The 13,376-nt window shown below is 43.6% G+C and overlaps 1 protein-coding gene across 1 annotated transcript in view; it reads left to right on the forward strand.

Moving 5' to 3' along the window:
- The window catches only part of LOC142660222 (neural-cadherin-like), a 92,427-nt gene that overhangs the window by 62,568 nt on the left and 16,483 nt on the right, over positions 1-13,376 (forward strand). Inside the window, exons 17-22 of the mRNA XM_075836805.1 lie at positions 314-457; positions 1,087-1,370; positions 2,869-4,480; positions 8,931-9,024; positions 10,681-10,865; positions 11,678-11,904. Coding sequence (XP_075692920.1) covers positions 314-457; positions 1,087-1,370; positions 2,869-4,480; positions 8,931-9,024; positions 10,681-10,865; positions 11,678-11,904 — 2,546 coding nt within the window. The remainder of the gene's footprint in view (positions 1-313; positions 458-1,086; positions 1,371-2,868; positions 4,481-8,930; positions 9,025-10,680; positions 10,866-11,677; positions 11,905-13,376) is intronic.

The raw sequence follows: 13,376 nt of genomic DNA on the forward strand, positions 1-13,376 counted from the left end.
AATGGCTGAAAGGATAGACGCTACCAACTAAATGGTCACATTGGGGGATGAGACCCAAAATATCAATGCCTGTGACATCCGATATCAATTATTCCCGTGTTATCTGTTGAGGAGAATTGATGCTGACGTTCATTTCATCTTCAAGAGATTTGGAATAATGCGCTTGTATAAATTGTTGCCAGCCCCGGGGGTTGGTTCCTGTATCGTCTGCATATTAGTTTTCATTTAACGCTCGCCCCGACAGGCTAAGGAATTGTAGCTGACAGAAATGGCTCATTCAAGCATTTTAATTTCCTGCCTCTTGTCTCTCTAGACACTGCCTACGTGCGCGTTTTTATCATCGATGTCAATGATAACCAGCCGTCGTTCACTCAACGCGCCTACTTTGTGAGCGTGGACGAAGATCAGGATGTCGGAACTGTGGTGTTCACCGTGAGCGCCAGTGACCCAGATGAAGGTAGAGGACAAGTTTTTAAAAAGATTTATATCTAAAGGGTAACTCCACCTGAATGACATCATCTCCTTTTAGCCTTGTCCTGTCAAAAAAGGCTGAACGGTTGTCATCGCCCAACCCTTTTCCTCCTAATATAGGTATTTATATATCTAAAAATATAACCCCACCCAAAATGTTTACACCAAGAACCTTAGATTAAAGGATTTAGCCCCAAGTTGGTGCAAAAAAATCACGAATGGAGTCGAGACCTCCCATTATAGAGGGAGCTAAATAAACCCAATTCATATGGTCATGTCAAAACCTAAAAATGGTGGAAAGCCCTATATAAATCAGAGATCTAAACCATTTCGGAGCTGGTCATATGTTTATACAAACCAGCATTTCCAATGCAGTGTTCATGATACGGCAATTGTGACATTTTTCGGCGCATTATCGGAGATTTCAACCAACACAACAAAGGCTCTGGTGCTTTGCAGATCTCTCCTGACCTCCCCCCTCCCGGGAATCATGGCGGTCCCAGCTCATTATATTAAGGTGGAAAGTGGTTAAATTTAAGGTGGAGTTACTCTTCATGCAAGTCCTGTCAGCCGTGAATGATTTTGAATATTTTCCAAATCTATATGCTTTCATAGGCATGAATGCCAACATACGATATCAAATCACAGCCGGGAACATTGGAGGAGTTCTCGACCTGAACCCAGAGACTGGAGCTATTTTAATTGTCCACCCCTTGGATTATGAAGAAGTTAAGGTCTACGTGCTCACTGTTTTGGTGTCCGATGGCAAATGGGAAGACTTTGCTACGGTGACCATCAACGTGTTGAACAAAAATGATGAACCACCGGTCTTCTCCTTGAATGAGTACAGAGGGAGTGTGATCGAAGAGTTGGCTGATTTACCGGTCTTTGTTCTGCAGGTAGGTGTAGACCTCATTGTAAGGTAGATCACTCAACAAAATGTTGACACCAGTAGCCTAACCCCTTAACGACTTACCACGTACTAGTACGTGGTAGCCGTTAAGGGGAGGTATGGAGCGGGCTCACGGGCTGAGCTCGCTCCATACTCAGCGGGTGATGGCTGTGTTATACAGCCGACACATCACTGCAACGGGCGGAATCAAAGATCACTTTGATTCCACCAGTTTAACAACTTAAATGCCGTGGTCAATCGCGTCCACAGCATTTAAGTTGTTAAAATCAGACACGCCATTGCGCAACCCCCCCCCCCCCCGCGACGGGATCGGCCAGTCACTATGGTTGGTATGGCAGCCTGGGGGCCTAATGAAGAACCCCAGGAGTGCCATGTTTGTACTCCTTTGAAGCCCTGCCTCTCGTAGTGCTTCAAAGGAGACAGTCAGTATCAAGATATACTGCAATACATTAGTATTGCAGTATATCATGCAAATGATCCAACGATCACTGGTTCAAGCCCCTTAGAGGGACTAACAAAAAAACAAAAAAAAAACAGTTAAAGGTTTTTATAATGTTCCAAAAAAAAATATTAAAAGTTTAAAAAAAAACTTTTTCCCTAAAGCAATGTTAAAAAACATAATTTAACATAACTGGTATCGCCGTGTCCGTAAAAGTCTGAACTATCACAATATAGCGTTATTTAACCTGCTCGGTGAACACCATTAAAAAACATATATATATATAAAACATGCACATTTCAGTTTTTTTGGTCACCTTAGCTCTCCATAAAAAGGAATAAAACGTGATAAAAAAGTTGCATGTACCCCAAAATGGTATCCGTGAAAACGACAGCTCGAGCCGCAGACTTTAAGCCCTCACATCGCTAAATTGATGAAAAATAAAAAAGTTATGGCTCTCAGAATATGGTGACACAAAACATTTTTTTTTTTAGCAAAGTTTTATTTCTTTAAAAGTGGTAAAACCTATAACAAAACATATCAATTTGGTATCGCTGTAATCATATCAACCTGTAGAATAAGGTGAATGTGTCATTTTTACCGCCTGATGGATGCCGTAAAAACAAGACCCCCCCCTCCAAAAAAAAATTCGTTATCGCAGTTTTTTGCCTATTTCACCCCACAAATATTTTTTTTTGTCAGCTTCCCAGTACAATAAATGGTGCCATGAAAACTACAACTTGTCCCGCAAAAAACAAGCCCTCATATGGCTATGTCGACCAAGAAATAAAAAAGCTATGGCTTTTGGAATGCGGGGAGGAAAAAACTAAAAGGGAAAAAAACAACTAAAATTGGCCTGGTCTTTAAGGGGTTAACATTGAGGGATGCCGTCAAACCAGGTTTCGCCAAGCCTGGGAAAGGACCTGCAAGCCCCCTTACTACCAAGCGGTTTGGGGACCAAATTGCACTGATGCATTATTAAGCAAGTTATCCTACAGCGCCCTAGAAACCCCTAATTTTCTGTTCCTTCTCATCATTTTCTCAGGTTTCAGCCACTGATCCGGATCATGATCAGCCAGGAGGTTTGAAGTATTCTTTACATGGAAGCGGAGCTGAGAACATATTCACCATTGATGAGAAGACGGGAAGTGTCTTCGCCATGAAGCCACTGGATCGTGAGGAGCATGCCATTTGGAGATTTGTGGTACTAGCCACGGATGACGAAGGCGATGGACTCACTGGATTCACAGATGTCATCATTTACGTGCAGGACATCAATGACAACACTCCCCAGTTCATCTGCTCCTTTAACGTATGCAACGCTAGCGTGGTAGAACATGCACCACCAAATACTTCAATTATGGAGATGTCCGCCATAGACTTAGATGATAAAAATGATGGTCTAAATGCTATTTTAAGCTACTCCATACTGTCCAGTCCAAAAGACGTGTTGGGCTTTGAATTGTTTAACATAAACCATAACACTGGAACCATTTACACAGCCAAAGGTAATCTCGATAGGGAAAGTAATGATTCTTTCTTAATTCTGGTTGAAGTTAAAGATGGTGGAGGGTTGTCATCCACTGCGACAACCACCATTACAGTTTCAGACACCAATGACCATGCCCCAAAATTTACTCAAGAAACTTGGAATTCGGCCATCTCGGAGACCAGTGAAGTTAATTCAACTGTTCTTCAAGTCTTTGCAATAGATGAAGATATTGGTGACAACTCTTTGCTAACTTTTAGCATCGTTGAAGGAGATCCAGATCAGAAATTTTCTATTGAAAACCCTAAAAAAATACACCAGGCAGAAGTCAAACTTAAGAAGAAGTTAGATTATGAGAATCCTCAAGATCGTTCTTTTAACCTGCGCATTAAAGTAGAAGATCGAGACTTCTCCAGCATCTCTTCTTGCGTGATAGAGTTACAAGACGCCAATGACAACCCCCCAATTTTCAGTCCATCGCTGATAAAGTTGGAACCTTTTTATGAAAACATTACAATTGGCACAATCATCACCAACGTCACTGCCAATGATGCAGATTCTGGGAAAAATGGGCAAATTATATACAGTATTGCACCGGACTCCGATGTTTTGGGGAATTTTTTTGTTGACCAAACTGGTTCTATAATGGTAGCAAAATTATTAGATCGGGAAGTCCTATCCACATACGCCCTTGTCATTTTGGCTACTGATGAGGGTATTCCAGCACAAAGCGGTACAATGACTGTTCTCCTTTCCCTGTTGGATGTCAATGATAACGGCCCCATGTTCGATGGTCTATACCTGCCTATAGTTTGGGAAAATACCGCCTTCCCTCAAACCTTACGTTTGAATGACAGCTCTTATTTATTGCATGCTGTTGACCTCGACTCTCAAGAGAACGGTCCACCCTTTCATTTCTCACTACCGACCGACCAGCAAAATTCTACCGACTTCCTTTTGGTCGATCATGGAGATAACACGGCGTCAGTCAAGGCTCTGAGAGTATTTGATAGAGAGCAGGAAAAAGAGTTTCGCCTCCATGTGATCATTACAGATAGCGGACAGCCACCAATGAGCGCTACCAATACGCTGACCATAACCATTGGTGATGAGAATGATCACGGTCACCAAGCTGGACACAAAGAAGTCTACGTTTATGTCCATGGAGGTAAGTGATAACCTGGAGCAGCATGATATTGTATTTTATTCCACCTGATGATCACCTGCTGGAGGTTTGTTGCAGATTTTACTACTTGTAGCAAATCCGCATGCAAAATAACTGCAGTTATTTAAAGGGTTCCTCTTAGGATACATCCTATGATCAGTGACTAAAGCTTAGTAGCACTGACTATTGAAGCTGAGCTAGCTTAAAGTCTTTATCCTGTCTCATTTGATTCTCAGGCTGCTGCTCTATCCCTCCTCCATGCTTTGCACTGCAGTTCTGCTTGTTCACATTGGTTGATATGTAGAAGTACAAGCTCAGCAGGTAGTCAGTGGAAGCAAGACCGTAAGGACAGAATGATTATAAACTATAAGCAACTAAATTACCATTGAGCACTAGACATATAAAAGTATATGGGAACTTGGTATAAAAGTATATGGGAACTTGGTATAAAAGTATATGGGAACTTGGTTATCCGCCTAAAATGTTTCTCAGATTTTCAGGTTCACACATGGATTTAATATGGATCCGTAATAAGGCACCCATATACTCATATAGGCACGTATATGCGTAACATGGACCGTAAGGGACCATCGGTACCGCCATACAGGGTCCATGAATTTGGCTTTGCCACGTGCACGACCTTTATGGTCTGTTGAAAAGTAAAGGGAATAAAGCATTAAGATCGTGTGCTAAAATATTGGTTTGTTCTCGGATTCACGCAAGTCACTAGTGTATATACATAACTAAGTGGTATATATAGAGAGGTGCCCAGCTCAGGCTTTTCCCCTCACCACGGGCACCATAACATTAGCAAACGGGAGAAAGTGCCATCATTTTCACTATGGGGACATTTCTCGCCTGCCCTAACTTAATCCCAAACTTTTTTTTCTTTTCTATTTGGTCGGAGGTTCCTTTCAACTTTAAGCGAATAAATCCTCATAATCGCGCCGCTGATCTCCAATTCTGTTTCTTCTCTCCTGCCCATTTTTCTTTTAAATATATGAAAAGATAATAAACGAGTGTTCGGTTCCTTCTCGAATACAACAAGACGCTCTAATTCCTCATTCCATACAGCGTACAGCCACCTGGCATTTCAAATTATATGGGTTTTTTCTTGCCTTTAAATCACCTAAAATAATGACTCCCTCATCCCATTCCTCTCCGGCTGTTGCTCTACATGTCAGTAAAATGCCATTAATCCCGTGTTCTGTCTCCAGTTTTGTGTCCCAAATGCATTATTTTGCATTTATTGGCATTCAAATGTAGCGGTCAACCTTTTGCTCATTTCTCTAATTTACTGAAACCATTAATCTTGATGTTTTGCTCCCCTGGAACGTCAGCCCTGCTCGATGGGTATATACTTACTCTAATAGCTGGAGACTGCTGTAATGTTATGCGGTTTTGTGTCGAGTACTTGCAGTTGATTATACAGAACGCGAACGCAGCACGGTGACAACATTTACGCTTAAAATAAAGGTCAGCTCACAAACGTGTTTTGTTTTAGAAATTTTTAGACACAAGAGATGCAAATGGAGCCATTCACACACCGTAAATATATATTTTAGGCTCAGGGCAATGAGAGTCACAGAGGAAATGCAAAATTTGTACACATTTTTCTGTCTCATGCGTCGGAGTTTGGAGTTTGTTGTCTTCTGTGTCAAGCGCATTTCAGGTTGCAATATTTCGAGCGAAGCAGGTTGGTAGAAAGGATCATAAAGCATATCTCCAAACATTTGAATCCCCATTCGAGGAAACCTGCCCCTATTTCGCCCAGGAATGCCCACAAAACCGGCCAGAAACTCCCACTTTGGTGTATATTTTGAGATACAGCTGCTCTGTGTTCTATATACACAGCAGCTGTATATTTTGCTAAATCCTGCTCCCGTCAGGTCTGCGGGACTGACGGGTTCAGTTACGGCGCGTCCTGCGTGTCTGACAGTTCATAACTTACGTGTGATCGATTACAGGTGGATCCTGTGTTTCTGAGAGACGCTGGACCCGCTGACACTGAACCCGTCAGTCTCGCAGACCTGACGGGAGCAGGATTTAGCAAAAGATACAGCTGCTGTGTATAGAGAATACAGAGCAGCTGTGTCTCAAAAAGTCAATTTTTATTTTTTAATAAAAACTATTTAGAAAGTTGCACTAATCACACTGACTGACCTTGCTAAAAAAAAATTGCCTTTCATGCTTTACATAGCCTTAAACATCACCACTCTATTCCCTAGACTGGTATGTATGTACAGAAGTAGCAGAGCTGAGTTTGGCCATTGTGGTATCATGACATGTACATTTTGGTTTTGCTGGGGGCATGCTACCCCCTTGCAATCTGTGATCTCTGACTGAAGGACATAGGATGGATGGGTGGGGTAGTCAGTTGTTGATCGGATTCCCAAGCGCAGAAGTTGGTTGTGTACGCTCTGTGTCCTCTTTAACTTTTGACTTGAGCTGTTACTATGGAGTGGCCAAGAAGAAGTGGAGACACAAGAGCACAACATTATCAATTACTCCGATGTAGTGGCCACTCTTACAAGGGTTTCTATGTGATGCCCGGAGTAAGAGCGAACATCGCATAGTCAACATAGCCATATGGCCCAAGTCTACACCTCTAGGCTTATCCCCACAGAACCAGGTATAATAACTTGCAAATACCTCTATTTGACTATGCCCGTTGCCAAATTAGGACAAATTTTCGATAAACCCCCGATGATCTCTTTAGTCCTAGATACATGAATTGTTGGAACAGAACTTCAGCAAATTGCGTTGGTTCTGCAATTATCCGCATGTACAATCTGTAAATGACCGTCTGTTTTTTATTTAAGTGAAGTCATTTGCAGCACTAATTGAATCATTTTTAAGTAGGTTAATGACATGTAAAATATACGCGCTAATGTGCATTAGATCACTATAAATCTACAGAGTCCTCGCACAAACCACGGATTGTTCATGGCAGTACTGGCCAGAAGTCAGCCATGTCTCTGCTCGACAGTGATAGGAATTAATATTATAGAATAATTCAAGCTGCTTTCATGCTTTGCTGCGCTGCAAATTTGGAAGGAAGATTTGTTGTAAGCCGGCGTTATATTATTGCTACAAATCGTGTTATGTTATAGCTGCATGGAAGTTTATATGTAATTGTATCAACAAATGTTGACATCATTATTTATAGTTGGCGACTCCTGATGTCACCGTGCCTCAAACTGGTATTAAAAGTGGCCCGGGGTTCCCTTAGTCTGTTTTGGGAGATCACAGCAGCATGAGAGGCGCGCGCTGAGTGCACCCGGTGTTTTATCTCTGGGCAGACTTCTATACTCTGGGTTTTGTCTCTGTGGGTGTTTATACAACCAGAGTTTTGGCTTCGTTCAGGGCTCCGTTCAGGCTTTCTGTCGGAGCTTTCCGTCAGGGGAACCCATGAACGGAGCCCTGACTGAAACAAGCGGAAACCGTAGGTCGACTACGGTATTGACTCCGTCAAAACGACGGAACCCTTGCACAACTGAGGCAAACGGAAACCATTTGTACTGGATCCGTCACCAGTGAAATCAATAGTGATGCAAACGGAAACCTATGGTTCATGGGTTCCCCTGATGGAAAGCTCAGACGGAACCCATGAACGGAGTCCTGACGCAGATGTGAACGCAGTATAACCCTCCCTAATCTCTCAGTGGGTATACAATTGGGTGTTTTAACTCCGCGAAGGATATACACCCGTGATGTTATCTCTGTGGTCATTAGACGGCTGGGCATTTATCTCTCAAAGGGAATATATGCACCTGGAGTTTTATCTCTGTGGGGGATTTATCTTGGCAGAGGGTTATAAACCCGGTGATTTATCTTGGCAAAGGGCGAAACACCTGGGGATCTATCCTGGCAGAGGGTGATACACCAAGGGATATATCTGTGGAAGGTTATACACCCAGGGGCATATCTCTGGTGCTGCTGACCGTGTAGGTGTCAGTGACCCGTCAACTCATGTGATGCTGTTAGTGATGTCAGAGCTGCAGATGACGGAGCAGTGCCATGATGGGAATGGAGACAAGTGGGGGGGTCACAGATTAAGAACTACATAGGGGGAGCTGCAGGGTCCCCAACTGCCCTGATCTTTTGGGAGGGCAGAGACTCCGAGTTACATAGTGGAAGAAGCCGGGTCCTTCAGCAGCACAGATTATTTCAGGAGAGTATGACCTATCCACTCACTGGTCAAATATTCATGTGAGTTGCACTAGATGGCCCGTTCTGTAGACTTATAATGGGAAATTTATAATGTGAAATATAAGCTTTCCTGCCCCAAAATATTATTTTTATTAAATTCTGAGTTGTCCATTCTTTACCATGGACTGTATGGACGTGCCGAGTACATGGTCCGATGTCTATTGTATTTTGATATGAAGCCTCTCGTTGCTCTGGTTTATTATGGAGATGATTGACCACATTATTCTTGTCCCCTGAACAGCGTCTCGGTCATCGGTTGACGTCGGGAAGGTCTTCGCCCCGGATGAAGATGACTGGAATAATAAAACATTCACCGCCATCTCAGAAATGCCAGCGTAAGCTCAACCTAGCAAATCACAGACTAACCCGACAACGGGCGTACTTCATGAGGACAGATGTCTCGCACATCACTGTCACGGCTGCGTGTACCCGATCTCATGATGGGCACACTTTAAAGGGCCATTAAACCTAATGTGGCAGCTTATAAAAGCACAGCGGGTTCTCCGCACTAGAGATATGTGACATAAAGTAGTGATCATGGGGGCACGGATTATTCTGTATGCCACAGTCACCCTCTCCCCAGCCTGAAATGGCTGATAACAGGGAGCACACTAGATTCAGCAATTGTTTGTATTCACTTGACCTACAGTTAGCCTCTCCTCAGCCTGAAATGACTGATAACAGGGAGTAATAGATTGTACTCGCCTGTACTGCAAATGGGGAGCAGCATGGCTTCAGACTGCATGTTTGGTTCCGTGAAAAAAAAACGCAAACCTAGTGGAATGGAGGCAAACGGAATCCAACTGAAACAAAAGAATTACCATTGAAATCAATGGTAATTCAAATGGCAGCGATGCTTTCCGTTCAGATTTTTGGCCATTTCTTCCTCTGACGGAAGAGACTTAAACGAGTGACAAGAGACAACGCTAGTGTGAACTTAGCCTAATTTACTTTTTATTAAAAATTATTATTTTTACTTTTTGAGATACAGCTGCTTTATATCCCGTGTACAGAGCAGCTGTATCTAGCGCTGAAAACTGTATCCGTCAGGTCAGCGGGACTGACGGGTTCAGTGACAGCGGGTCAGGATCGAGCTGTTACCGATCACAAGTTCATAACTTAGATATGATCGATAACAGGTGGATCTTGCGTGCCCGCTGACACTGAACCCGTCAGTACCGCCGATCTAACGGCTGCAGTTTTCAGCGCTAGATACAGGTGCTCTGGATACAGGATATAAAGCAGCTGTATCTCAAAAAGTATTATTTTTTTTATATAAAAAGGAATTACAAATTTGCACCAAACACACACACATACACACACACACACACACATACATACACACACATATACACACACACACGTGACCTGTCAGAAGTTTGGATTGGTGGGGGTCTGAGCACTGAGACCCCCACCAGTCGCGCAAACTAAGCTGCAGAAGTGCTCGTGTGAGCGCTCAGCCGCTTCGTGACGGTTCGGCTTTTTCCGGAAAGCCGATGTATCGGAGTACGAGCTCATAGACTTTCTATTGAGTCCGTACACCAATACATTGATTTCCGGAAAAAGGCGAACAGACACGAAGCGGCTGAGCGCTCACACGAGCACTTCTGCAGTTTCGTTTTGGCGATTCGGTGGGAGTCTCAGTGCTCGGACCCCCACCAATCAAAACTTCTGACATGTCGGATGTTTGTCAAACATTTAGTTACCCTTTAAGTTCATATGTAGCACTGCTAAAATTGCAACTTCAGAGATTTTAAGAGAATCTTGACTTCTATACAACTGGAGCATCGACTTGAAGTTTTCCCACTGGTTTTGCTGCTTGTTATAGTGGCAGCAGTTGTGGGATCAGTGTCCCCTGGCTACTGTCATGGTTTAGGGTACTCTGCCTGCTATTTGGGGCTCAAAATCCCAGGTGTCCATCCCTGTTACTTCCCCTAATTATTACTCAGTAACTCTAATTAACCCTTTTTATCCTATTGTCTGGTTCTCAGGCATTTTCACCTGGACAATAATACTGGAGCTCTGCGACTCGTGGAGAAGTGCGACCAAGGAACCTACAATCTGAAGGTGAAAGTTTCTGACGGTGTCTGGCCGGATGTTGAATCCACCATGAGGATCCACGTAAAGGAGATACCGAGCGACGCCATCTACAACTCTGTATCGCTGATATTAATGAGTATGACGTCAATCTCCTCTCTATCCCCTTCATCCCTGTGTCCATAATTATGACCGTATCGCAATAACAGTTGTTTTTTTCCAGAACTGTAGGGATAGGCAATCATCTGATCAGTGGGGGTCCAACTTCCAGCACCCCCAAGATCAGCTGCTTGAAGGGTGTGTGCCGCATCCCCTTCATTGTTTGCGCAGGTACAGCGCCGTACATTTGGTTGTGGCTGTGCCTGGTACTGCAGCCCACAGCAGCTCAGTTCCATTCAAATGAATGAGACAGAGCTGCAGTTCCAGGCACAGCCACAATCAAATATACAGCGCTGTGCTCAGGTAAACAATGGAGGGGACATCGCGCTCGATGGAGGGACGCAGCCTCTATATGCAGCTGATCATTTAGGTGCTGATAAAATATTGATAATATTCATTGTTAAAGTCGCGGAAAACCCCTTTGTTAGTTTATCCATGCATCATCTAAGTGCAATCAATTAGCCGATCGTCTGCTATAATTACCATATTGCTTTAGTAAAGGGTCATTTTCTTCTTCGGTCATGTCATTAAATATTATTTTCAGCCATTTTTTTACATCGGTTTCTAGGATACTTATTTGACAACCAAATCTACATTACAGCTCCATAGAGGTTGTCACCCGGCTTTTCTAGACTCCTGAATGGCAGATTGGCCTAATTATGCAGAGATTATGCCTGAACTTCCATATGGCTGCATAACTAGCCCGTTCCAGATTCCTATGGGGGATGTAATATTATAGCCATATTAGTTGTCGCCCACCTTTTTGCTTAATTTTTTTGTTTTTCTTTGTAGATGTGACTGCTGAAGAATTTATATTAAAGGATGAACTAGGAATAAACAAAGAAGACCAACTTCGGAGGCTCCTGGCAGAAGTAATCCCTGCCCGTCCGGATAATATACAGATTTTCAGCCTGACGAGTGAAGGGAGACTCACAGAAGTAAGACTGGCGGTTCTGGGCTCTTCCTCTTATTACGGAGCTGAGAAGTTGCAGAGTGTGATTGTCACACATAAAGATGAGGTGAGTATCTGTATTCTCTGGACACTTTACATACTTGGCGCGTTCTACCACTGAGCCCAGTGTTTTCCTTCTGTAAAAGTCAGTTGTACTCCTGAAAACTTCTGTGAAGTAGCTAAATTACAACAGCAATGAAGCTATCATTTAGTCACAGGGTCACCCAGGCATCATAAACATGCATAGTCCCTGCTCACTCATCCCCTCTCTTTGGCTCCTCCTGTTTTACAGTCAACTCAATTTGGTGCCTGGTCTATAGCATGAAAAGTTAGGAAATAAGACAAGATTCCGCAAAATCTTAATTTTTAATACATCATCCTGACGGAAACATCTGTAATAACCAGAGATTGCCATAATCTATTTCATTGTGGTAATATAGATGGTGTCTGCTATTATTCTTTATCTGGGCAAAGGTTTTAGCTCTGTTCACACTGGCACTGGGTTCTGTTTCTGAAGTTTTTCACAGCAGGATTAGCATCACATCTATACTTGCTCTCAAAAATACTAGGACCCCAATAATCGAGATTTGTTGGGATCTGTTTGAGAAAGCATCAGTCAAACCTATCATAGTTGAGTACGTAAGCCATGATGGTAGTGTGGACAGGGCCATTAGAAATTTCTGGCCACAAACAGTCTAAGCGTCGCGTCGCCCACCCATTACCGGTGGATGGAAAGTGGTGGGGTGAAGGGGGTGAAATGCAAACCGGTAGTGGTTCTGAGGGGGGCAGGGTGGCGACAGTAGGTGAGCAGGGACTCTGTGAGGGGTCAAGGAGGAGAGACTAGGTGCCAAATCTCTGTGGAGGGAGCGGGCTAAGAGATCAGAAAGTGGCAGCTGGGAGTGGGGCCAGGGGGTATATGCACCTTGAAAAATGTTCTGTGTAGGGGCAGAGAGGAGACGTGGGCAGGGGCTTTGTGGGAGGCCGAGGGGCAGACAGTGGGTGTTCAGGGGGCAACATAAAAAGCATCCTCACACTGGAGCTGCTGCTTTTACAGAAGAGTCACTCACCAAGATGTTTAGATCTTCCACCAACGTGGCGCTCCAACTCCTCCTCACAGGACGCACCCATGTCACCTGCGTAGACACTAGACACAAAATTAATTCAGTCCCTTAAATAAATTTATACTCCCAGTCAGATTCGTAAACTAATTCAGACCCCTAAATTAATTTCCACCCCCAAATTAATTCAGTTTCCCAACCAGACCCCTAAATTAATTCAGACACCAGACCACTTATTTAATTTACACCCCCATTCTGAAAACTACAATAATTTCCACTCCAGACCAGTCCAACCCAAAAAAATTCAGACCCCCTATGTACTTACCACTCCCGGGTCCTCTTTCCTCCACTTCCAGCTGGGAGCCGCTTCTCCTCTGGCGTTGGGACGCTGCTTCACAAGACAGACGCTGGCAACAGTTAATTTGGAAAAAGGAACAGACCCTAATATATTGCAGGGCCCGTTCCCTTTTCCAAAGTAACT

Source organism: Rhinoderma darwinii, chromosome 9 (assembly GCF_050947455.1).
Source record: "Rhinoderma darwinii isolate aRhiDar2 chromosome 9, aRhiDar2.hap1, whole genome shotgun sequence".
In the NCBI taxonomy this organism is placed as follows: Eukaryota; Metazoa; Chordata; class Amphibia; order Anura; family Rhinodermatidae; genus Rhinoderma; species Rhinoderma darwinii.